Source organism: Ranitomeya variabilis, chromosome 5, assembly GCF_051348905.1.
Source record: "Ranitomeya variabilis isolate aRanVar5 chromosome 5, aRanVar5.hap1, whole genome shotgun sequence".
Taxonomy (NCBI): domain Eukaryota; kingdom Metazoa; phylum Chordata; class Amphibia; order Anura; family Dendrobatidae; genus Ranitomeya; species Ranitomeya variabilis.
The window spans coordinates 670,057,554-670,081,491 of record NC_135236.1 but is presented as its reverse complement, the minus strand read 5'-3'; the positions used below and the strand labels follow the sequence as shown (position 1 = coordinate 670,081,491).

The following is a 23,938-nucleotide window of genomic DNA, read 5'->3' as shown; positions in this document are numbered from 1 at the left end:
GTATACAGTAAGCTCCTTCTAGTGATGACTGCATATTAGTATACAGTAAGCTCCCTCTAGTGGTGACCGCATATTAGTATACAGTAAGCTCCCTCTAGTGGTGACCGCATATTAGTATACAGTAAGCTCCCTCTAGTGGTGACCGCATATTAGTATACAGTAAGCTCCCTCTGGTGGTGACCGCATATTCGTACACAGTAAGCTCCCTCTAGTGGTGACCGCATATTAGTATACAGTAAGCTCCCTCTAGTGGTGACGACATATTAGTATACAGTAAGCTCCCTCTAGTGATGACCGCATATTAGTACCCAGTAAGCTCCCTCTAGTGGTGACCGCATATTAGTGTACAGTAAGCTCCCTCTAGCGGTGACCGTATATTAGTATACAGTAAGCTCCCTCTAGTGGTGACAGCATATTAGTATACAGTAAGCTCCCTCTAGCGGTGACCGTATATTAGTATACAGTAAGCTCCCTCTAGTGGTGACAGCATATTAGTATACAGTAAGCTCCCTCTAGTGGTGACCGCATATTAGTATACAGTAAGCTCCCTCTAGCGGTGATCGTATATTAGTATACAGTAAGCTCCCTCTAGTGGTGACAGCATATTAGTATACAGTAAGCTCCCTCTGGTGGTGACCGCATATTAGTATACAGTAAGCTCCCTCTGGTGGTGACCGCATATTAGCATACAGTAAGCTCCCTCTAGTGGTGACCGCATATTAGTATACAGTAAGCTCCCTCTAGTGGTGACGACATATTAGTATACAGTAAGCTCCCTCTAGTGGTGACGACATATTAGTATACAGTAAGCTCCCTCTGGTGGTGACCGCATATTAGTATACAGTAAGCTCCCTCTAGTGGTGACCGCATATTAGTATACAGTTAGCTCCCTCTAGTGGTGTCCGCATATTAGTATACAGTAAGCTCCCTCTAGTGGTGACGACATATTAGTATACAGTAAGCTCCCTCTAGTGGTGACGACATATTAGTATACAGTAAGCTCCCTCTAGTGGTGACCGCATATTAGTATACAGTAAGCTCCCTCTAGTGATGACCGCATATTAGTATACAGTAAGCTCCCTCTAGTGGTGACCGCATATTAGTATACAGTAAGCTCCCTCTGGTGGTGACCGCATATTAGTATACAGTAAGCTCCCTCTAGTGGTGACCGCATATTAGTATACAGTAAGCTCCCTCTAGTGGTGACGACATATTAGTATACAGTAAGCTCCCTCTAGTGGTGACCACATATTAGTATACAGTAAGCTCCCTCTAGTGGTGACCGCATATTAGTATACAGTAAGCTCCCTCTGGTGGTGACCGCATATTAGTATACAGTAAGCTCCCTCTAGTGGTGACCGCATATTAGTATACAGTAAGCTCCCTCTAGTGGTGACGACATATTAGTATACAGTAAGCTCCCTCTAGTGGTGAACGCATATTAGTATACAGTAAGCTCCCTCTAGTGGTGACCGCATATTAGTATACAGTAAGCTCCCTCTAGTGATGACCGCATATTAGTATACAGTAAGCTCCCTCTAGTGGTGACCGCATATTAGTATACAGTAAGCTCCCTCTAGTGGTGACCGCATATTAGTATACAGTAAGCTCCCTCTAGTGGTGACGACATATTAGTATACAGTAAGCTCCCTCTAGTGGTGACCACATATTAGTATACAGTAAGCTCCCTCTAGTGGTGACCGCATATTAGTATACAGTAAGCTCCCTCTAGTGGTGACCGCATATTAGTATACAGTAAGCTCCCTCTAGTGGTGACGACATATTAGTATACAGTAAGCTCCCTCTAGTGGTGACCACATATTAGTATACAGTAAGCTCCCTCTAGTGGTGACCGCATATTAGTATACAGTAAGCTCCCTCTGGTGGTGACCGCATATTAGTATACAGTAAGCTCCCTCTAGTGGTGACCGCATATTAGTATACAGTAAGCTCCCTCTAGTGGTGACGACATATTAGTATACAGTAAGCTCCCTCTGGTGGTGACCGCATATTAGTATACAGTAAGCTCCCTCTAGTGGTGACCGCATATTAGTATACAGTAAGCTCCCTCTAGTGGTGACGACATATTAGTATACAGTAAGCTCCCTCTAGTGGTGATCACATATTAGTATACAGTAAGCTCCCTCTAGTGGTGACCGCATATTAGTATACAGTAAGCTCCCTCTGGTGGTGACCGCATATTAGTATACAGTAAGCTCCCTCTAGTGGTGACCGCATATTAGTATACAGTAAGCTCCCTCTAGTGGTGACCGCATATTAGTATACAGTAAGCTCCCTCTAGTGGTGACCGCATATTAGTATACAGTAAGCTCCCTCTAGTGGTGACCGCATATTAGTATACAGTAAGCTCCCTCTAGTGGTGTCCGCATATTAGTATACAGTAAGCTCCCTCTGTGGTGACCGCATATTAGTATACAGTAAGCTCCCTCTGTGGTGACCGCATATTAGTATACAGTAAGCTCCCTCTAGTGGTGTCCGCATATTAGTATACAGTAAGCTCCCTCTAGTGGTGACCGCATATTAGTATACAGTAAGCTCCCTCTAGTGGTGACCGCATATTAGTATACAGTAAGCTCCCTCTAGCGGTGACTGCATATTAGTATATAGTAAGCTCCCTCTAGTGGTGACCGCATATTAGTATACAGTAAGCTCCCTCTAGTGGTGACCGCATATTAGTATACAGTAAGCTCCCTCTAGCGGTGACTGCATATTAGTATATAGTAAGCTCCCTCTAGTGGTGACCGCATATTAGTATACAGTAAGCTCCCGACACCCGATTTTCTGTAGAAATCACTTGTAAGCAGCCACCTCATTATCATCACAGACAGAATTACAGTAACTGGTATCAGGAGCAAAGGGTCAAACATTAACAGTAAGTGATAGCGGTCACAGCTCAAGCTATACAGCAAGCATATAACACTCTCCTACAGAGCATACCCACTACACTCCTACAGAGCATGACCACAACACTCTCCTACAGAGCATACCCACTACACTCCTACAGAGCATGACTACAACACTCTCCTACAGAGCATGTGAGTAAGCTCCCTCTAGTGGTGACCGTATATTAGTATACAGTTAGCTCCCTCTAGTGGTGACCGCATATTAGTATACAGTAAGCTCCCTCTAGCGGTGACCGTATATTAGTATACAGTAAGCTCCCTCTAGCGGTGACCGTATATTAGTATACAGTAAGCTCCCTCTAGTGGTGACCGCATATTAGTATACAGTAAGCTCCCTCTAGCGGTGACCGTATATTAGTATACAGTAAGCTCCCTCTAGTGGTGACCGCATATTAGTATACAGTAAGCTCCCTCTAGTGGTGACCGCATATTAGTATACAGTAAGCTCCCTCTAGTGGTGACCGCATATTAGTATACAGTAAGCTCCCTCTAGTGGTGACCGCATATTAGTATACAGTAAGCTCCCTCTAGCGGTGACCGCATATTAGTATACAGTAAGCTCCCTCTAGTGGTGACCGCATATTAGTATACAGTAAGCTCCCTCTAGTGGTGACCGCATATTAGTATACAGTAAGCTCCCTCTAGCGGTGACCGTATATTAGTATACAGTAAGCTCCCTCTAGTGGTGACCGCATATTAGTATACAGTAAGCTCCCTCTAGTGGTGACCGCATATTAGTATACAGTAAGCTCCCTCTAGTGGTGACCGCATATTAGTATACAGTAAGCTCCCTCTAGTGGTGACCGCATATTAGTATACAGTAAGCTCCCTCTAGCGGTGACCGTATATTAGTATACAGTAAGCTCCCTCTAGTGGTGTCCGCATATTAGTATACAGTAAGCTCCCTCTAGTGGTGACCGTATATTAGTATACAGTAAGCTCCCTCTAGTGGTGACCGCATATTAGTATACAGTAAGCTCCCTCTAGCGGTGACCGTATATTAGTATACAGTAAGCTCCCTCTAGTGGTGACCGCATATTAGTATACAGTAAGCTCCCTCTAGTGGTGACCGCATGTTAGTATACAGTAAGCTCCCTCTAGTGGTGACCGCATATTAGTATACAGTAAGCTCCCTATAGCGGTGACCGTATATTAGTATACAGTAAGCTCCCTCTAGTGGTGACCGCATATTAGTATACAGTAAGCTCCCTCTAGTGATGACCGCATATTAGTATACAGTAAGCTCCCTCTAGTGGTGACCGCATATTAGTATACAGTAAGCTCCCTCTAGTGGTGACCGCATATTAGTATACAGTAAGCTCCCTCTAGCGGTGACCGTATATTAGTATACAGTAAGCTCCCTCTAGTGGTGACCGCATATTAGTATACAGTAAGCTCCCTCTAGGTGACCGCATATTAGTATACAGTAAGCTCCCTCTAGCGGTGACCGTATATTAGTATACAGTAAGCTCCCTCTAGTGGTGACCGCATATTAGTATACAGTAAGCTCCCTCTAGTGGTGACCGCATATTAGTATACAGTAAGCTCCCTCTAGTGGTGACCGCATATTAGTATACAGTAAGCTCCCTCTAGCGGTGACCGTATATTAGTATACAGTAAGCTCCCTCTAGTGGTGACCGTATATTAGTATACAGTAAGCTCCCTCTAGTGGTGACCGCATATTAGTATACAGTAAGCTCCCTCTAGCGGTGACCGTATATTAGTATACAGTAAGCTCCCTCTAGTGGTGACCGCATATTAGTGTACAGTAAGCTCCCTCTAGTGGTGACCGCATATTAGTATACAGTAAGCTCCCTCTAGTGGTGACCGCATATTAGTATACAGTAAGCTCCCTCTAGTGGTGACAGCATATTAGTATACAGTAAGCTCCCTCTAGTGGTGACCGTATATTAGTATACAGTAAGCTCCCTCTAGTGGTGACCGCATATTAGTATACAGTAAGCTCCCTCTAGTGGTGACCGCATATTAGTGTACAGTAAGCTCCCTCTAGTGGTGACCGTATATTAGTATACAGTAAGCTCCCTCTAGTGGTGACCGCATATTAGTATACAGTAAGCTCCCTCTAGCGGTGACGCATATTAGTGTAGAGTAAGCTCTCCCTCTAGTGGTGACCACATATTAGTATACAGTAAGCTCCCTCTAGTGGTGACCGTATATTAGTATACAGTAAGCTCCCTCTAGTGGTGACCGCATATTAGTATACAGTAAGCTCCCTCTAGTGGTGACCGCAGGCAGCCAGAAGGTTCTGTTATATGTAATTATATGCAGGAGATCTGAAGCGCTTTATCAGGAAAACTGAGCTCCAACCTCTGGAATGAAGGTTAAACATATTTTCTGGTAATTTTTTTTTTTTCATTTCCTTATTATTTTCTATCTTAAAAAACAAATCTAAAATCTGGCAGATTTTGCTCTGAGGGTCACAACTTGTTGACACCCGATTTTCTGTAGAAATCACTTGTAAGCAGCCACCTCATTATCATCACAGACAGAATTACAGTAACTGGTATCAGGAGCAAAGGGTCAAACATTAACAGTAAGTGATAGCGGTCACAGCTCAAGCTATACAGCAAGCCTATAACACTCTCCTACAGAGCATACCCACTACACTCCTACAGAGCATGACCACAACACTCTCCTACAGAGCATACCAACTACAGTCCTACAGAATATGACCACAAAACTCTCCTACAGAGCATACCCACTACACTCTCCTACAGAACATGCCAACAGAACTCTTCTACAGAGCATGCCCACAGAACTCTTCTACAGAGCATGCCCACACCACTCTCCAACAGAGAACGACCAAAACACTCTCCTACACAGCATGCCCACTACTCTCTCCTACAGAGCATGATCACAACACTCTCCTACAAAGCATGCCCACAACACTTTCGTACCGAGTATGCCCACAATACTCTCCTCGCAAGCTGCTGCAATTTATACTTCGATTTTTTTGCATGTCCCATTTAGATAAACTAATTGTCCCCCCGCCTCCCCTACCGCAGAGCACGCAGAGCGACATCACAGAGCCAGAGTTAGGGGGTAGACACGCCGCTCAGCGAGTGGGCATTTATAATGTGTGGGTGGAGTAGACTTTATTGCCTCCGCCAGGATTCTTACCTCGAAGCCTTTTTTGCTGGCTTTCCTCTTGAAGGACGTCCTCTTTTTCCGTCTACTGGAGTTTTTTGCATTAACCTGCGAAGAAAAGAAGGAAGATCGTCCGGCAGGTCAGGCAAACCAGAGGGAACGGAGGGGGGGAAAGAGCTCTTAGATCCCTGCAGCGTAGGATCATGTAATGTCATAAATGCGGGAATACGGGAATTTGGAAAGGAATGAAAAAGTGGAAAAATATAAAAGCTCCTAAAAAGGCATCTGGTAACATCCAACCTGGATCGTCCATGTCACAATACACTGCAGTACTCTAGTAGTGCAGTGTATTGTGTTAGTGACCGAGTGTTCACAGGTTCGAGTCCCCTAAGTGGACTTTTTTTTTACATAATTTCTATTAGTGTGAACTGGCAGAAACTAATAAAATATAAAATTATTTATCCCATAAAATAAATAAAAAATAAAATAACATTGAAACTCCAGAATTGCCTTTTTTCACACATTCCTTGAAAAATGCAATCAAAACATAGTTTGTGCCCTAAAATGGTGTCAATTAAACATCAGTCAATCTATGGAGAAATAAAAAAAGAGACGGGTCTCAGAAAAATGGCAAAAAACAGACAAAAGAAATATATATATTTTTTAAGTTTTTAATTTGCTATAATAATAATAATAATAATAATAATAATAATAATAATAAAAACAATACATTTTGTTTTTGTTTACTAAAAAAAAAAAAATAATAAAATATAGAATTTTTAGCTTCTAATTTGTTTTACCTAAATAAATAATAATACATAATAATAAAATATTTTAAGTTTTTATTTTTGTTTTACTTAATAATAAGAAAATATATATTTTAATTTTTTTATTTTTGTTTTACTAAAATAATAAATATAAAAAATAATAAAAACAATAATATATACATATTTTAAGTTTTTAATTTTGATTTACCGTACTAAAACAATATAATAATAATAATCTATAAAAGTTTAGCATATTTTTTATCATTTTACTGTTTTTTTTAGAACATTATATGGTAACATGAATGGTGTCATTCAAAACTGCAACTTGTCTTAAAAAAGTAGTAGCTCTTGCAAAAAGGAGAGGAAAAAATAAAAGTTGCAAAAACGGGTTAATAAAAAAAGACTAGGTTAATCTAAATATTGATGTACTGCTATAATCCACATTCACCACCAGATGGCGCTAATGTTGCATTCTGCTCACAGCTTCACTGTATACTGAAAAGTTCTGCAACTTTCTAATGTACTTTGTGCTTTAATTCTTTGCCATTTTCAAGATCTCTGCTAAATGTCAGTGAATGGAAATATTATTATTTACATCCAGACCTAACAATTCTCACAGCAGAGGGTTTGTTGCACTTGCATCTAGTCTCTGTTTGAAGGGATCATGTCATGTTATAAGATGCCTTTCCATGCTGAATCAATAATAGGGCTACATCCACTTTAAAATTGGGACTGGTCACTGAGACCGACCCCATTTATCATGGAACGACTTCTAAATACCCTAAAAGAACGAAAAGGGTTAATCAGGGGAATAACATTAAAGCAAGTAAGAGCTGACCTATCTGCAACCGCCACTAGAGGGAGCTCTCTACATACATATACAAGATTCAATACAATCTGTATACAGTCCTATGTAGTGAGCTCCCCCTAGTGGTGGCTGCACACACACGGAATTGATGATACAGCAGAGGGAGTTGGTCCAGGTGACATTAATAGCAGTGAAGGGGTTAACACCAGGCCAACACATACACGCAGCCCATACAGGAGCAGGCCATCCAGTAACACAGGCATGCAGGATCGGTGACCTCAGACTGGACATATCCACTCAATACAACGCTCAGAGCCATCACCGTCACTGCTGCAGGTGGCAAACAGGGTAATGAAGTGACCTCTGCAAAACACAGAGCATGCTCACTACACCATCCTAAAGAGATGTGCTCCTCCTCACTCTCCCTGTGCATGAACAAGTCACAGAGCATGCCCACTACTCCATCCTAAAGAGATGTGCTCCTCCTCACTCTCCATGTACATGTGTAAGTCACAGAGCATGCCCACTACTCCATCCTAAAGAGATGTGCTCCTCCTCACTCTCCCTGTACATGTACAAGTCACAGAGCATGCCCACTACTACATCCTAAAGAGATGTGCTCCTCCTCACTCTCCATGTACATGTGTAAGTCACAGAGCATGCCCACTACTCCATCCTAAAGAGATGTGCTCCTCCTCACTCTCCATGTACATGTGTAAGTCACAGAGCATGCCCACTACTCCATCCTAAAGAGATGTGTCCCTCCTCACTCTCCATGTGCATGAACAAGTCACAGAGCATGCCCACTACTCCATCCTAAAGAGATGTGTCCCTCCTCACTCTCCCTGTGCATGAACAAGTCACAGAGCATGCTCACTACACCATCCTAAAGAGATGTGCTCCTCCTCACTCTCCCTGTACATGTACAAGTCACAGAGCATGCCCACTACTACATCCTAAAGAGATGTGCTCCTTCTCACTCTCCCTGTACATGTACAAGTCACAGAGCATGCCCACTACTACATCCTAAAGAGATGTGCTCCTCCTCACTCTCCATGTACATGTACAAGTCACAGAGCATGCCCACTACTCCATCCTAAAGAGATGTGCTCCTCCTCACTCTCCATGTACATGTGTAAGTCACAGAGCATGCCCACTACTCCATCCTAAAGAGATGTGCTCCTCCTCACTCTCCCTGTACATGTACAAGTCACAGAGCATGCCCACTACACCATCCTAAAGAGATGTGCTCCTCCTCACTCTCCATGTACATGTGTAAGTCACAGAGCATGCCCACTACTACATCCTAAAGAGATGTGCTCCTCCTCACTCTCCCTGTACATGTACAAGTCACAGAGCATGCCCACTACTACATCCTAAAGAGATGTGCTCCTCCTCACTCTCCCTGTACATGTACAAGTCACAGAGCATGCCCACTACTACATCCTAAAGAGATGTGCTCCTTCTCACTCTCCCTGTACATGTACAAGTCACAGAGCATGCCCACTACTACATCCTAAAGAGATGTGCTCCTCCTCACTCTCCCTGTACATGTACAAGTCACAGAGCATGCCCACTACTACATCCTAAAGAGATGTGCTCCTCCTCACTCTCCCTGTACATGTACAAGTCACAGAGCATGCTCACTACTCCATCCTAAAGAGCTCAGCTCCTCCTCACTCTCCCTGTACATGTACAAGTCACAGAGCATGCCCACTACTACATCCTAAAGAGATGTGCTCCTCCTCACTCTCCCTGTACATGTACAAGTCACAGAGCATGCCCACTACTACATCCTAAAGAGCTCAGCTCCTCCTCACTCTCCCTGTACATGTATAGTCACAGAGCATGCCCACTACTCCATCCTAAAGAGATGTGCTCCTCCTCACTCTCCCTGCGCATGTACAAGTCACAGAGCATGCCCACTACTCCATCCTAAAGAGCTCAGCTCCTCCTCACTCTCCCTGCGCATGTACAAGTCACAGAGCATGCCCACTACTCCATCCTAAAGAGATGTGCTCCTTCTCACTCTCCCTGTACATGTACAAGTCACAGAGCATGCCCACTACTCCATCCTAAAGAGATGTGCTCCTCCTCACTCTCCCTGTACATGTACAAGTCACAGAGCATGCCCACTACTCCATCCTAAAGAGATGTGCTCCTTCTCACTCTCCCTGTACATGTACAAGTCACAGAGCATGCCCACTACTCCATCCTAAAGAGATGTGCTCCTCCTCACTCTCCCTGTACATGTACAAGTCACAGAGCATGCCCACTACTCCATCCTAAAGAGATGTGCTCCTTCTCACTCTCCCTGTACATGTACAAGTCACAGAGCATGCCCACTACTACATCCTAAAGAGATGTGCTCCTCCTCACTCTCCCTGTACATGTACAAGTCACAGAGCATGCTCACTACTCCATCCTAAAGAGATGTGCTCCTCCTCACTCTCCCTGCGCATGTACAAGTCACAGAGCATGCCCACTACTCCATCCTAAAGAGATGTGCTCCTCCTCACTCTCCCTGCGCATGTACAAGTCACAGAGCATGACCACTACTGTCTACATCCTAAAGAGATGTGCTCCTCCTCACTCTCCCTGCGCATGTACAAGTCACATAGCATGCCCACTACTCCATCCTAAAGAGATGTGCTCCTCCTCACTCTCCCTGGGCATGTACAAGTCACAGAGCATGCCCACTACGCCATCCTAAAGAGATGTGCTCCTCCTCACTCTCCATGTACATGTACAAGTCACAGAGCATGCCCACTACGCCATCCTAAAGAGATGTGCTCTTCCCTACTCTCCCTGCGCATGTACAAGTCACAGAGCATGCCCACTACTCCATCCTAAAGAGATGTGCTCCTCCTCACTCTCCATGTACATGTACAAGTCACATAGCATGCCCACTGCACCATCCTAAATAGATGTGCTCCTCCTCACTCTCCATGTACATGTACAAGTCACAGAGCATGCCCACTACTCCATCCTAAAGAGATGTGCTCCTCCCTACTCTCCCTGCGCATGTACAAGTCACAGAGCATGCCCACTACTACATCCTAAAGAGATGTGCTCCTCCTCACTCTCCATGTACATGTACAAGTCACATAGCATGCCCACTACTCCATCCTAAAGAGATGTGCTCCTCCCTACTCTCCCTGCGCATGTACAAGTCACAGAGCATGCCCACTACTACATCCTAAAGAGATGTGCTCCTCCTCACTCTCCATGTACATGTACAAGTCACAGAGCATGCCCACTACTCCATCCTAAAGAGATGTGCTCCTCCCTACTCTCCCTGCGCATGTACAAGTCACAGAGCATGCCCACTACTACATCCTAAAGAGATGTGCTCCTCCTCACTCTCCATGTACATGTACAAGTCACATAGCATGCCCACTGCACCATCCTAAAGAGATGTGCTCCTCCTCACTCTCCCTGTACATGTACAAGTCACAGAGCATGCCCACTACTCCATCCTAAAGAGATGTGCTCCTCCTCACTCTCCCTGCGCATGTACAAGTCACAGAGCATGCCCACTACTCCATCCTAAAGAGATGTGCTCTTCCCTACTCTCCCTGCGCATGTACAAGTCACAGAGCATGCCCACTACTACATCCTAAAGAGATGTGCTCCTCCCTACTCTCCCTGCGCATGTACAAGTCACAGAGCATGCCCACTACTACATCCTAAAGAGATGTGCTCCTCCTCACTCTCCCTGTACATGTACAAGTCACAGAGCATGCCCACTACTCCATCCTAAAGAGATGTGCTCCTCCCTACTCTCCCTGCGCATGTACAAGTCACAGAGCATGCCCACTACTACATCCTAAAGAGATGTGCTCCTCCTCACTCTCCATGTACATGTACAAGTCACATAGCATGCCCACTGCACCATCCTAAAGAGATGTGCTCCTCCTCACTCTCCCTGTACATGTACAAGTCACATAGCATGCCCACTACTCCATCCTAAAGAGATGTGCTCCTCCTCACTCTCCCTGCGCATGTACAAGTCACAGAGCATGCCCACTACTCCATCCTAAAGAGATGTGCTCCTCCCTACTCTCCCTGCGCATGTTCAAGTCACAGAGCATGCCCACTACTCCATCCTAAAGAGATGTGCTCCTCCTCACTCTCCCTGGGCATGTACAAGTCACAGAGCATGCCCACTACTCCATCCTAAAGAGATGTGCTCCTCCTCACTCTCCCTCTACATGTACAAGTCACAGAGCATGCCCACTGCACCATCCTAAAGAGATCTGTCCTTCCTCATTTTCTCTGTATGTGTAAAAGTCACAGAACATGCCCACTACTCCACAATAATGAGATCAGTTCCTCCTCACTCTCCTTGTACATGTATAAGTCACAGAGCATGCCCACTACACTCTCCTAAAAAGCTCAAATCCATCTTCCACCTTTATCCACAGTAACCGCTGCCTATCACACTGCATGCCCACTACATTCACATATAGAGCTCAACTCTCCCTTATTTTCCCTCTATAACTAGATCTACAAGTGGCAGAGCATGCCCACTAAACCATCCTGAAGAGCATATCACAGAGCATGTCCTCTACACTGTCAAAAAGAGCTCAGCTCCTCTTTATTCGCCCTGTACCTGTACAAGTCACAGAGCACGGCCACTAAAGTCTCCTGAAGAGCACAATGTCTTCTCCCTGTCCCTGTATGGCTTCCTCTGCAGGCCACAGAGCATGCCCCTACCCTCTATAATATACACTGCTCAAAAAAATAAAGGGAACACTGAAACAACAGAATCTAACTCCAAGTAAATCAAACTTCTGTGAAATAAATTTCACATGCTGTTGTGCAAATGGAACAGACAACAGATGGAAATTATTGGCAATTATCAAGACCCCCTCAATAAAGGAGTGGTTCTGCAGGTGAGGACAACAGACCACATCTCAGTACCAATGCTTTCTGGCTGATGTTTTGGTCACTTTTGAATGTTAGTTGTGCTTTCACTCTCGTGGTAGCATGAGACAGGCTCTACAACCCACATAAGTGGCTCAGGTAGTGCAGCTCATCCAGGATGGCACATCAATGTGAGCTGTGGCAAGAAGGTTTGCTGTGTCTGCAGCTTAGTGTCCAGAGGCTGGAGGCGCTATCAGAAGACAGGCCAGTACACCAGGAGACATGGAGGTGACCATAGGAGGGCAACAACCCAGCAGCAGGACCGCTACCTCAGCCTTTGTGCAAGGAGGAACAGGAGGAGCACTGCCAGAGCCCTGCAAAATGACCTCCAGCAGGCCACACATGTGCATGTGTCTGCACCAACGTCTGGAAACCGACTCCATGAGGATGGTCTGAGTGCCCGACGTCCACAAATGGGGGTTGTGCTCACAGCCCAACACCGTGCAGGACGCTCGGCATTTGCCACAGAACACCAGGAATGGCAAATTCGTCACTGGCACCCTGTGCTCTTCACAGATGAAAGCAGATTCACACTGAGCACATGTGACAGACGTGACAGAGTCTGGAGACGCCGTGGAAAGCGTTCTACTGCCTGCAACATCCTTCAGCATGACCGGTTTGGCAGTGGGTCAGTAATGGTGTGGGGTGGCATTTCTTTGGAGGGCCGCACAGCCCTCCATGTGCTCGCCACAGGTAGCCTGACTGCCATTAGGTACGGAGATGAGATCCTCAGACCCATTGTGAGACCATATGCTGGTGCGGTTGACCCTGGGTTCCTCCTGATGCAGGACAATGTCAGACCTCATGTGGCTGGAGTGTGTCAGCAGTTCCTGCAAGATGAAGGCATTGCAGCTATGGACTGGCCCGCCCGTTCCCCAGATCTGAATCCGATTGGACACATCTGGGACATCATGTCTCGCTCCATCCACCAACGTCACGTTGCACCACAGACTGTCCAGGAGTTGGCGGATGCTTTAGTCCAGGTCTGGGAGGAGATCCCTCAGAAGACCATCTGCCGCCTCATCAGGAGCATGCCCAGGCGTTGTAGGGAGGTCATACAGGCACGTGGAGGCCACACACGCTACTGAGCATCATTTCCTTGTCGTGAGGCATTTCTAATGAAGTTGGATCAGCCTGTAATTTGATTTTCCACTTTGATTGTGAGCATCATTACAACTCCAGACCTCCATTGGTTAATAAATTTGATTTCCATTGATGACTTTTGTGTGATTTTGTTGTCAGCACATTCAACTTTGTACAGAACAAAGTAATCAATGAGAATATTTCATTCATTCAGATCTAGGATGTGTTATTTGAGTGTTCCCTTTATTTTTTTGAGCGGTGTATATACATACATATATATATATATATACGGTATATATTATATAACATCTAATGGCTGAACACAAACTGCACAGTGTTTATTTTTTGCTATATTTCAGCACATCGGTCTCGGGGCATTTGCTTTGCTTGGAAATTATTTCAGGACAATTAATAACATAATTTGTGAAGCAAATGCTGTGCTGCAAATATGTGCAGACGGGGTGTGAAAACATATTAATACGGCTAAAAGCTTTGTGACTAACACCGAGACCGAGAAAAGCTCCAGGCAATTAGCGGTGGGACGGCAGAGATCCTCTGTATTATCTACAGAAAAAGAAAGGGGGCACGAGATCAGAAGAAGCCGTGCTACACATCAATGTATGTACACAGTGACCGCACCAGCAGAATAGTGAGTGCAGCTCTGGGGTATAATACAGGAGGTAACTCAGGATCAGTAATGTAATGTATGTACATAGTGACTGCACCAGCAGAATAGTGAGTGCAGCTCTGGGGTATAATACAGGATGTAACTCAGGATCAGTAATGTAATGTATGTACACAGTGACTGCACCAGCAGAATAGTGAGTGCAGCTCTGGGGTATAATACAGGATGTAACTCAGGATCAGTAATGTAATGTATGTACACAGTGACCGCACCAGCAGAATAGTGAGTGCAGCTCTGGGGTATAATACAGGAGGTAACTCAGGATCAGTAATGTAATGTATGTACATAGTGACTGCACCAGCAGAATAGTGAGTGCAGCTCTGGGGTATAATACAGGAGGTAACTCAGGATCAGTAATGTAATGTATGTACACAGTGACTGCACCAGCAGAATAGTGAGTGCAGCTCTGGGGTATAATACAGGATGTAACTCAGGATCAGTAATGTAATGTATGTACACAGTGACTGCACCAGCAGAATAGTGAGTGCAGCTCTGGGGTATAATACAGGATGTAACTCAGGATCAGTAATGTAATGTATGTACACAGTGACTGCACCAGCAGAATAGTGAGTGCAGCTCTGGGGTATAATACAGGATGTAACTCAGGATCAGTAATGTAATGTATGTACACAGTGACTGCACCAGCAGAATAGTGAGTGCAGCTCTGGAGTATAATACAGGCTGTAACTCAGGATCAGTAATGTAATGTATGTACACAGTGACTGCACCAGCAGAATAGTGAGTGCAGCTCTGGAGTATAATACAGGAGGTAACTCAGGATCAGTAATGTAATGTGTGTACATAGTGACTGCACCAGCAGAATAGTGAGTGCAGCTCTGGGGTATAATACAGGATGTAACTCAGGATCAGTAATGTAATGTATGTACACAGTGACTGCACCAGCAGAATAGTGAGTGCAGCTCTGGGGTATAATACAGGATGTAACTCAGGATCAGTAATGTAATGTATGTACATAGTGACTGCACCAGCAGAATAGTGAGTGCAGCTCTGGGGTATAATACAGGAGGTAACTCAGGATCAGTAATGTAATGTATGTACATAGTGACTGCACCAGCAGAATAGTGAGTGCAGCTCTGGGGTATAATACAGGATGTAACTCAGGATCAGTAATGTAATGTATGTACACAGTGACTGCACCAGCAGAATAGTGAGTGCAGCTCTGGGGTATAATACAGGATGTAACTCAGGATCAGTAATGTAATGTATGTACACAGTGACTGCACCAGCAGAATAGTGAGTGCAGCTCTGGGGTATAATACAGGATGTAACTCAGGATCAGTAATGTAATGTATGTACACAGTGACTGCACCAGCAGAATAGTGAGTGCAGCTCTGGAGTATAATACAGGCTGTAACTCAGGATCAGTAATGTAATGTATGTACACAGTGACTGCACCAGCAGAATAGTGAGTGCAGCTCTGGAGTATAATACAGGAGGTAACTCAGGATCAGTAATGTATGTACACAGTGACTGCACCAGCAGAATAGTGAGTGCAGCTCTGGGGGATAATACAGGATGTAACTTAGGATCAGTAATAGTGGACATACACTCCGAGGAGATTGTAAGCTTTAGATTACAGGTTTCCATCAATCATGTGGAAGTTAGCCATGACACCTGCACATGCAGCAGACAAGCTCTAGATTATAAGGTTTTCCCTCTTCTGCGGTTCTACATGCTGACGGTTTCCCACACACAGTAATACGATGTAACATGGCTGGTGTCATTAGCACCGGTACATGGGAGGGACTGACATGAATCTACACTTCAATCACAAAGCAAATCCAGGGAGAAGTTACCAGCAATGCAACACTCACGGGGCTACATCACCGGGACGGGCGATCCATCTATCATGCAGGGTTTTTTTACACTCAGGTCGTACATACGGGCGCTGTCCTGGACAATATCAGGGCAGGTGGAAAGACCCTCACAGACAAAAAGTAACATGCAGTTACCTGAGGTTTCTTCACCTTAATGATCCAGCTTGGGGGGACTATGACGGCCGCGTGGGCCCCGAGTGAGCAGGGCTCCTCGATATGATGGAGCAGGAAGCAGGTGACCTTGTTGTGAAACTGAACAGAAAAAGACAAGGGAGAGACAGAAGGGTTAAATACGTCAGACTGAGGTAGTACCGCAGGGGTGGGGCCCCAAAATCATAGTATAGCGGATGTCAGCAGGGTGGTACCGGAGGGGCTAACACCCATTCCCTACACACAAATGAAAGCTACAAACCGTCAATGTAATAGGGAATGATGGGCCAAAGCTTGTTCCCATTATGGTGCCCTACACTTTACATTTAGGGGTCCCCAAAAATATCTGGTGTCCACTCAGACTGCAATCGGTCGCCAAAAGGGTCTCAGAAGGGACGAATCTGACATTATTATCCATTGGTACAACCCCCCATGGCAGGGCACAGACCCGCTCAGTCGTCAACTAGACGTTTCCCCATCATTTTTGGACATAGTTGCAAAATATATTTAAGAAAATCTTTTCCCAAGACATACAAAACAAATTTAGAATTTATTGTACACTCTGTTATTCCTCCTGGAAATTTATGAACAAGTGAACAAGAGGGCGTTACCGTATCTCCAGGCAGAATAACAGAGGGAAGACACAAAGCAAAGCTCTAAGTACATAAAAAACGTTCCGGAATTGCGTTTTTTTATGACCACAGACTTGGGGTGATAAAGGAACGTGCGGCAGCCTTGGCACCCGCTATATATATATATATATATATATATATATATATATATATATATATATATATATATATATATATATATATATATGTAACGTTTTTCAAGAAAGAAATTGTGCGGGCACTCACCAGTCTTCAATAAAAATAAATCCTTTATTGTAAACGAAACATCCAGAAGAAGTGGTTAAGGCCGGGGGAGAGCAAGCTCGTGTGAGCGGGGGAGGACTACGGCCGTTTCGCGCTAACACTGCGCTTCTACGGGTCAGATTGTGTTTGGGAACTGACAGCGGATATAGTGCGTCGGCCAGGCACACCCCGCCGCTCGTTCCCTCCCACAACTCCAAAGATACAAAAAGCACAATTAAAAACATTTCTTTAAAAACAAAATCACAGGACAGAAGAGTACATATGAATAATACAGCATGTATCGCTACATAAGGGAAAAGTTTTTATAATAATATCACATCTCACATTCGAAAACGCCGCTTTCCCACTGGGCATGCGCATAAGCAATCTTCAACAGGGTACTACTGCGCCACCTAGAGGAGTATGGACATATCCACCCTATCGTTAAAGCCGAGTGGACCCATAGCATTACTGCGCAGGATCCACCTGGCCTCACACCTCAAGAGTAGAGTATCCAAATCCCCACCTTGGGTCGGCAGAGTAACCCTTTCCAACCCTGCAAAGGTAAGACAATCCGTAACACCACCGTGTCTCTCTCTCAAATGGGTAATGAAACGTGGGACTCCTTTCCCTGATGACACAGATCTAACATGCTCTCGGAAACGTATATACAGCGGACGAATAGTTTTCCCAATATAGAAACGTTTGCAGGAACAAAAAATAACATAAATTACGTGGTCCGTTTTACAAGTGATCAGCTCATTAACTACATGTGACAATGCTCCAATCTGGAGAAACCGGCCCGTTAAATGCTGATGACAGCACGAGCAGTGGCCACACTTAAAGTTTCCCTTCGGGGACATTTTTTGTAGCCAATTAGTATTGGGATTATTCACTCGATTCCTGACTAATTTGTCTCGTAATCTGGCACTCCTCCTATTGGCTATTCGGGGACCTCTCGCCACTATTTCTGCCAATTCCTTGTCCCTTTCCAAGAGGTGCCAGTTCTTTTTTATGGCTAATCTAATTTGTTGATCCATACTGCCATATTTAAAGCAGAAATTAAATCTCCTGCCCATCCCTTGTTTTCGACCTAGCGTTTGTTTGGCTGAATCTGTTACCCTCTCATTTTTAACTCTGTCCAAGGTTATTGACAACATGTCCTCTGGATATCCTCTATTTACAAACCTGCCCTTCATTTCGTTAGCCTGGCGGAGAAAGCTTTCCTCAGTATTATTAACCCTGCTGACCCTTAAAAACTGGCTATATGGGACTGCCCGTTTAGTATGCGTCGGATGGTAACTATTATAGTGCATTAAGGTATTAGCTGCTGTTGGCTTACGAAAAAGAGAGGTGCACACCTTACCCTCTCTAATCTCCACCAAAACATCTAAAAATTCAAGGCGCCTACCTCCAAATACCGACGTAAAGGTCATGTTTAGGTTGTTGGTCTGATTAAGATACCCCACAAAATTCTGAAACAATTCTTCAGAACCATCCCATATCACTACAATATCATCGACATATCTGCGGAAAAACTTAATATGTTGCAAAAAGACATTATCATCAGAATAAATGTATTTCTCTTCAAAATACCCCAGGAACAAATTCGCAAAAGTGCATGCTGCCGGGGTCCCCATCGCAGTACCCTCATGCTGCAAATACCAATCTTCCTGAAAAGTAAAGGCATTATGGGTTAACACGAAATCTAATCCTTCACAAATAAATTTGATATAGTTGTCACTTTTATCAGTAGTACCCAAAATGGTTTTTATCGTATCTACTCCAACAGATTGAGGAATCCTGGTATAAAGGCTTTCGACGTCAATGGACGCCAAAGAAAAACCTTCCTGCCAGTCAAATCCCTGTATACTTCTCAGGAAGGAGTTAGTGTCCTTTAGGTACTATCCCTAAGGTACATAAATCCATCAATTGTCCCCCTGGACGCCCTATCGTGTCTGGGATAGGGTCACTCACCGAGCCCCTATCCCAGTACATTGATTGGTTGTTGCGTCCTATACTGAAAAGTATCCCATCCTATCTAAAGGACACTAACTCCTTCCTGAGAAGTATACAGGGATTTGACTGGCAGGAAGGTTTTTCTTTGGCGTCCATTGACGTCGAAAGCCTTTATACCAGGATTCCTCAATCTGTTGGAGTAGATACGATAAAAACCATTTTGGGTACTACTGATAAAAGTGACAACTATATCAAATTTATTTGTGAAGGATTAGATTTCGTGTTAACCCATAATGCCTTTACTTTTCAGGAAGATTGGTATTTGCAGCATGAGGGTACTGCGATGGGGACCCCGGCAGCATGCACTTTTGCGAATTTGTTCCTGGGGTATTTTGAAGAGAAATACATTTATTCTGATGATAATGTCTTTTTGCAACATATTAAGTTTTTCCGCAGATATGTCGATGATATTGTAGTGATATGGGATGGTTCTGAAGAATTGTTTCAGAATTTTGTGGGGTATCTTAATCAGACCAACAACCTAAACATGACCTTTACGTCGGTATTTGGAGGTAGGCGCCTTGAATTTTTAGATGTTTTGGTGGAGATTAGAGAGGGTAAGGTGTGCACCTCTCTTTTTCGTAAGCCAACAGCAGCTAATACCTTAATGCACTATAATAGTTACCATCCGACGCATACTAAACGGGCAGTCCCATATAGCCAGTTTTTAAGGGTCAGCAGGGTTAATAATACTGAGGAAAGCTTTCTCCGCCAGGCTAACGAAATGAAGGGCAGGTTTGTAAATAGAGGATATCCAGAGGACATGTTGTCAATAACCTTGGACAGAGTTAAAAATGAGAGGGTAACAGATTCAGCCAAACAAACGCTAGGTCGAAAACAAGGGATGGGCAGGAGATTTAATTTCTGCTTTAAATATGGCAGTATGGATCAACAAATTAGATTAGCCATAAAAAAGAACTGGCACCTCTTGGAAAGGGACAAGGAATTGGCAGAAATAGTGGCGAGAGGTCCCCGAATAGCCAATAGGAGGAGTGCCAGATTACGAGACAAATTAGTCAGGAATCGAGTGAATAATCCCAATACTAATTGGCTACAAAAAATGTCCCCGAAGGGAAACTTTAAGTGTGGCCACTGCTCGTGCTGTCATCAGCATTTAACGGGCCGGTTTCTCCAGATTGGAGCATTGTCACATGTAGTTAATGAGCTGATCACTTGTAAAACGGACCACGTAATTTATGTTATTTTTTGTTCCTGCAAACGTTTCTATATTGGGAAAACTATTCGTCCGCTGTATATACGTTTCCGAGAGCATGTTAGATCTGTGTCATCAGGGAAAGGAGTCCCACGTTTCATTACCCATTTGAGAGAGAGACACGGTGGTGTTACGGATTGTCTTACCTTTGCAGGGTTGGAAAGGGTTACTCTGCCGACCCAAGGTGGGGATTTGGATACTCTACTCTTGAGGTGTGAGGCCAGGTGGATCCTGCGCAGTAATGCTATGGGTCCACTCGGCTTTAACGATAGGGTGGATATGTCCATATTCCTCTAGGTGGCGCAGTAGTACCCTGTTGAAGATTGCTTATGCGCATGCCCAGTGGGAAAGCGGCGTTTTCGAATGTGAGATGTGATATTATTATAAAAACTTTTCCCTTATGTAGCGATACATGCTGTATTATTCATATGTACTCTTCTGTCCTGTGATTTTGTTTTTAAAGAAATGTTTTTAATTGTGCTTTTTGTATCTTTGGAGTTGTGGGAGGGAACGAGCGGCGGGGTGTGCCTGGCCGACGCACTATATCCGCTGTCAGTTCCCGAACACAATCTGACCCGTAGAAGCGCAGCGTTAGCGCGAAACGGCCGTAGTCCTCCCCCGCTCACACGAGCTTGCTCTCCCCCGGCCTTAACCACTTCTTCTGGATGTTTCGTTTACAATAAAGGATTTATTTTTATTGAAGACTGGTGAGTGCCCGCACAATTTCTTTCTTGAAAAACGTTACATGAAACAAGGACTGCATTCCCGTGAAGGAGCACCCAAAGTCTGTATGACAGGCTGTAGCACGGAGTTCGCCTGCTACCTCCGCAAAAGAGTAACCAGTTGATGTCAGATGGTGGGTTAGTGCCGCTGATGTACTTTCTCTTATTTACAGTTTTGATATATATATATATATATATATATATATATATATATATATATATATATAAAGAGAGAGAGAGAGAGAGAGAGAGAGACAGGAGTTACACGGTGACAATGAGTCTTTTCTATACGCCGCGGAACCATCCGTTATAATTACAGAGCACCGGGCCTGTGTCGGCACGCGGGAGGCTTCCTATGGCTAAAAGCCGCCGGGAGAACATAGTGAGACTGTCATTACACGGCATGGCCCACGGTAATTAAGGGGTATATAAAGCTCCCGTTCTCTGCTCACCGTCTCCAAGACGCGGGCCGATATTGCTCCTCTCTATGGTACAGACGTGATACTAATTTCAGAGATTAGGGTAGTGGAAAAAAAAATGGAAACACTGGGGATAGGGTTATACAAAATGGCAGTGCAGACCTTAAAACTGAACCCCGGTCTAAGTCTTTTGACAATAGATGCCCCCGTAAGTGCATATGCCTATGAGTTGGCGGCATGTAAACCTTTTATTAAGCTCATTTATTAGCTTCTCTGAAGCTGGGCAAATCTCTGTCAGCTTCAGGGACCCTCGGCTCCTCGTACAATTCGTCATTCATCGGGAGCGCACTGTCCCCCTCCCTAACAGGAAGCCTCGAGGAAGACGAGCGATGTGCTCCAGAAGATAAAAGTTGAAACAATCGCTGAGGATCCCACTATCACTATGTATTGTGCCCCCCACGTGAATGCGTGACCACCACTCCAATCACTGTCTCTGGGAGCGGTGATCACATAGGACCCATGCTGACCCATGGTTGTCTCAATAGACAAAGAGAGGGCAACATCAGGAACATAACTATTGTGCTTGCTCTGGGGTTGCCATGGCAGCATCCAGCTGCAGTTTATGAAAATTCCTTCATGTAACCTTTGACTGTTTTGAATTTGTTCATATGATTGGCTGTCAAATACTGTTACCATGACACCTCCAGAGCAAGCGCAATGTCCAGAGTTGTAATTAGAAGCGCAAAATCAGGGACACCACTGACTTTGTGCCCAGTGGTGTAACCAGAAACTCATGAAAAATCTAGAAAACAGGGGTCGTATTTGGGCCCTTTATGCTACAGGGCCCAGGAGCGACTACATATCCTGTGTTTATGGGAGACAGAAGGGAATTTTGCCTATGACAGACACCAGAGTCTGATGTGACTACTAACTCTTCACCTCATATAGCTATGATATTATAAATCCCCTCCGGATCCCTTTTATCTTTTTCTAGGGATTGACAAAGAGAGAACAAAGGCTTCTCGCAAAATAAGTTTAGCCTAAACCCTTTTCTTACAATTTGTTACAAACACTAGCACTAGAAAGAAAGGGAAAGAGGAAAAATGAAAAAGAACAGAGATATGGGGAAAACCAAGATTAATGAGGAGACAGAGCACAAATTTCCATATATAAATTTTTTTAACATTAGTGTCCCTTTAAGGAGTAACCATCGTTTTACTTTTTATTCCATAAATCAATAGTACGCATGGAAATAAAAAACTTTGCAATACATTTTATCAGAGAAATCCGCTTCTTTCTTCTCCTGGATTGAGCTTTCACTTTCAATTCACTGAAGACAGATTTTACCGTGATGAAAGTGAAAGCTAAGTACAGGAGGAGAAAGAAGCAGATTTCTCTTATAAGATACATTACAAAGTTTCTTATTTCCATGTGTACTATTGAATTATGAAATAAAACTTAAAGGGACAGTGACACTTTAAATCACTTTAAGTCCCGCAATTCTCCACTATTAACGTATCTCACCGCTTGCTTACACCACGAGCAGCTGATCGCCACTATTTCCTTACTGTGGAATGAAAACTTCTGCTGAAAACCCTACAGACAAATGGGAAAAAAAAACGAGATTAAGACAAAAAAAAGAGGAAAAGTGACCCAATCAGGATGTGGCTTGCGTTATGGAAGCGGGTGATGTGGTGAAAACTACTGCAGCGCCCTGCTGCACTGCATTCTGGGAGATGTCATTTACGCTGTATCTTCCAGAAATCAGGGAAGCAGAACGAAGCGGCACCAGATCAGCGACATGTGAGATCAACCGGGATCAGAGCGAACAGAAAACTGATTTTCGGGTGCAGCTTTGGATGTGACTTCAGCACAAGCTGAATATAAAGTATTCACTGCAAAGTGCAGAATCAATTTCTTCTGCATAAAACCAAATAATGAACCGATGAGATTCTGGAGTCGGAAAAAAAATAATGCATTTAAGTGAAATACCGATCTAATATCTGAGGCTTTCACTGCAACCGCTAATTATGATTTACGGTAAGTGCAGAAGAAATGACTCAGATCCACCATCTCCTGACTGACAAGACGCGAAAACTGAGAAACACAAAATATCTCAGAAAATCCCCTGCTAGAACTGATTCAGTGGTTAAATCCAATCTTATACTGAAGAATAGTGCAAATGTAGTTACCGAATATTCCTGTATATAGGGCAGTATTAGTTATATTCTTGTACATAGGGGCAGTATTATAGTAGTTATATTCTTGTACATAGGAGCAGTATTATAGTAGTTATATTCTTGTACATAGGAGCAGTATTATAGTAGTTATATTCTTGTACATAGGAGCAGTATTATAGTAGTTATATTCTTGTACATAGGGGCAGTATTATAGTAGTTATATTCTTGTACATAGGGGC

At 44.1% G+C, this 23,938-nt stretch overlaps 1 protein-coding gene across 7 annotated transcripts in view; it reads right to left on the bottom strand.

Annotated features, from left to right (window-relative positions):
• The window catches only part of DGKI (diacylglycerol kinase iota), a 219,789-nt gene that overhangs the window by 91,766 nt on the left and 104,085 nt on the right, over positions 1 to 23,938 (bottom strand). For 6 of the 7 annotated variants that reach the window (XM_077266728.1, XM_077266733.1, XM_077266731.1 and 3 more), the window contains exons 7-9: positions 23,044 to 23,115; positions 16,278 to 16,394; positions 6,066 to 6,140 (exon numbers count right to left, since the gene is read on the bottom strand). In XM_077266728.1, the coding sequence (XP_077122843.1) occupies positions 6,066 to 6,140; positions 16,278 to 16,394; positions 23,044 to 23,115 (264 nt within the window). The remainder of the gene's footprint in view (positions 1 to 6,065; positions 6,141 to 16,277; positions 16,395 to 23,043; positions 23,116 to 23,938) is intronic. The other variant, XM_077266729.1, reaches the window with a different exon arrangement.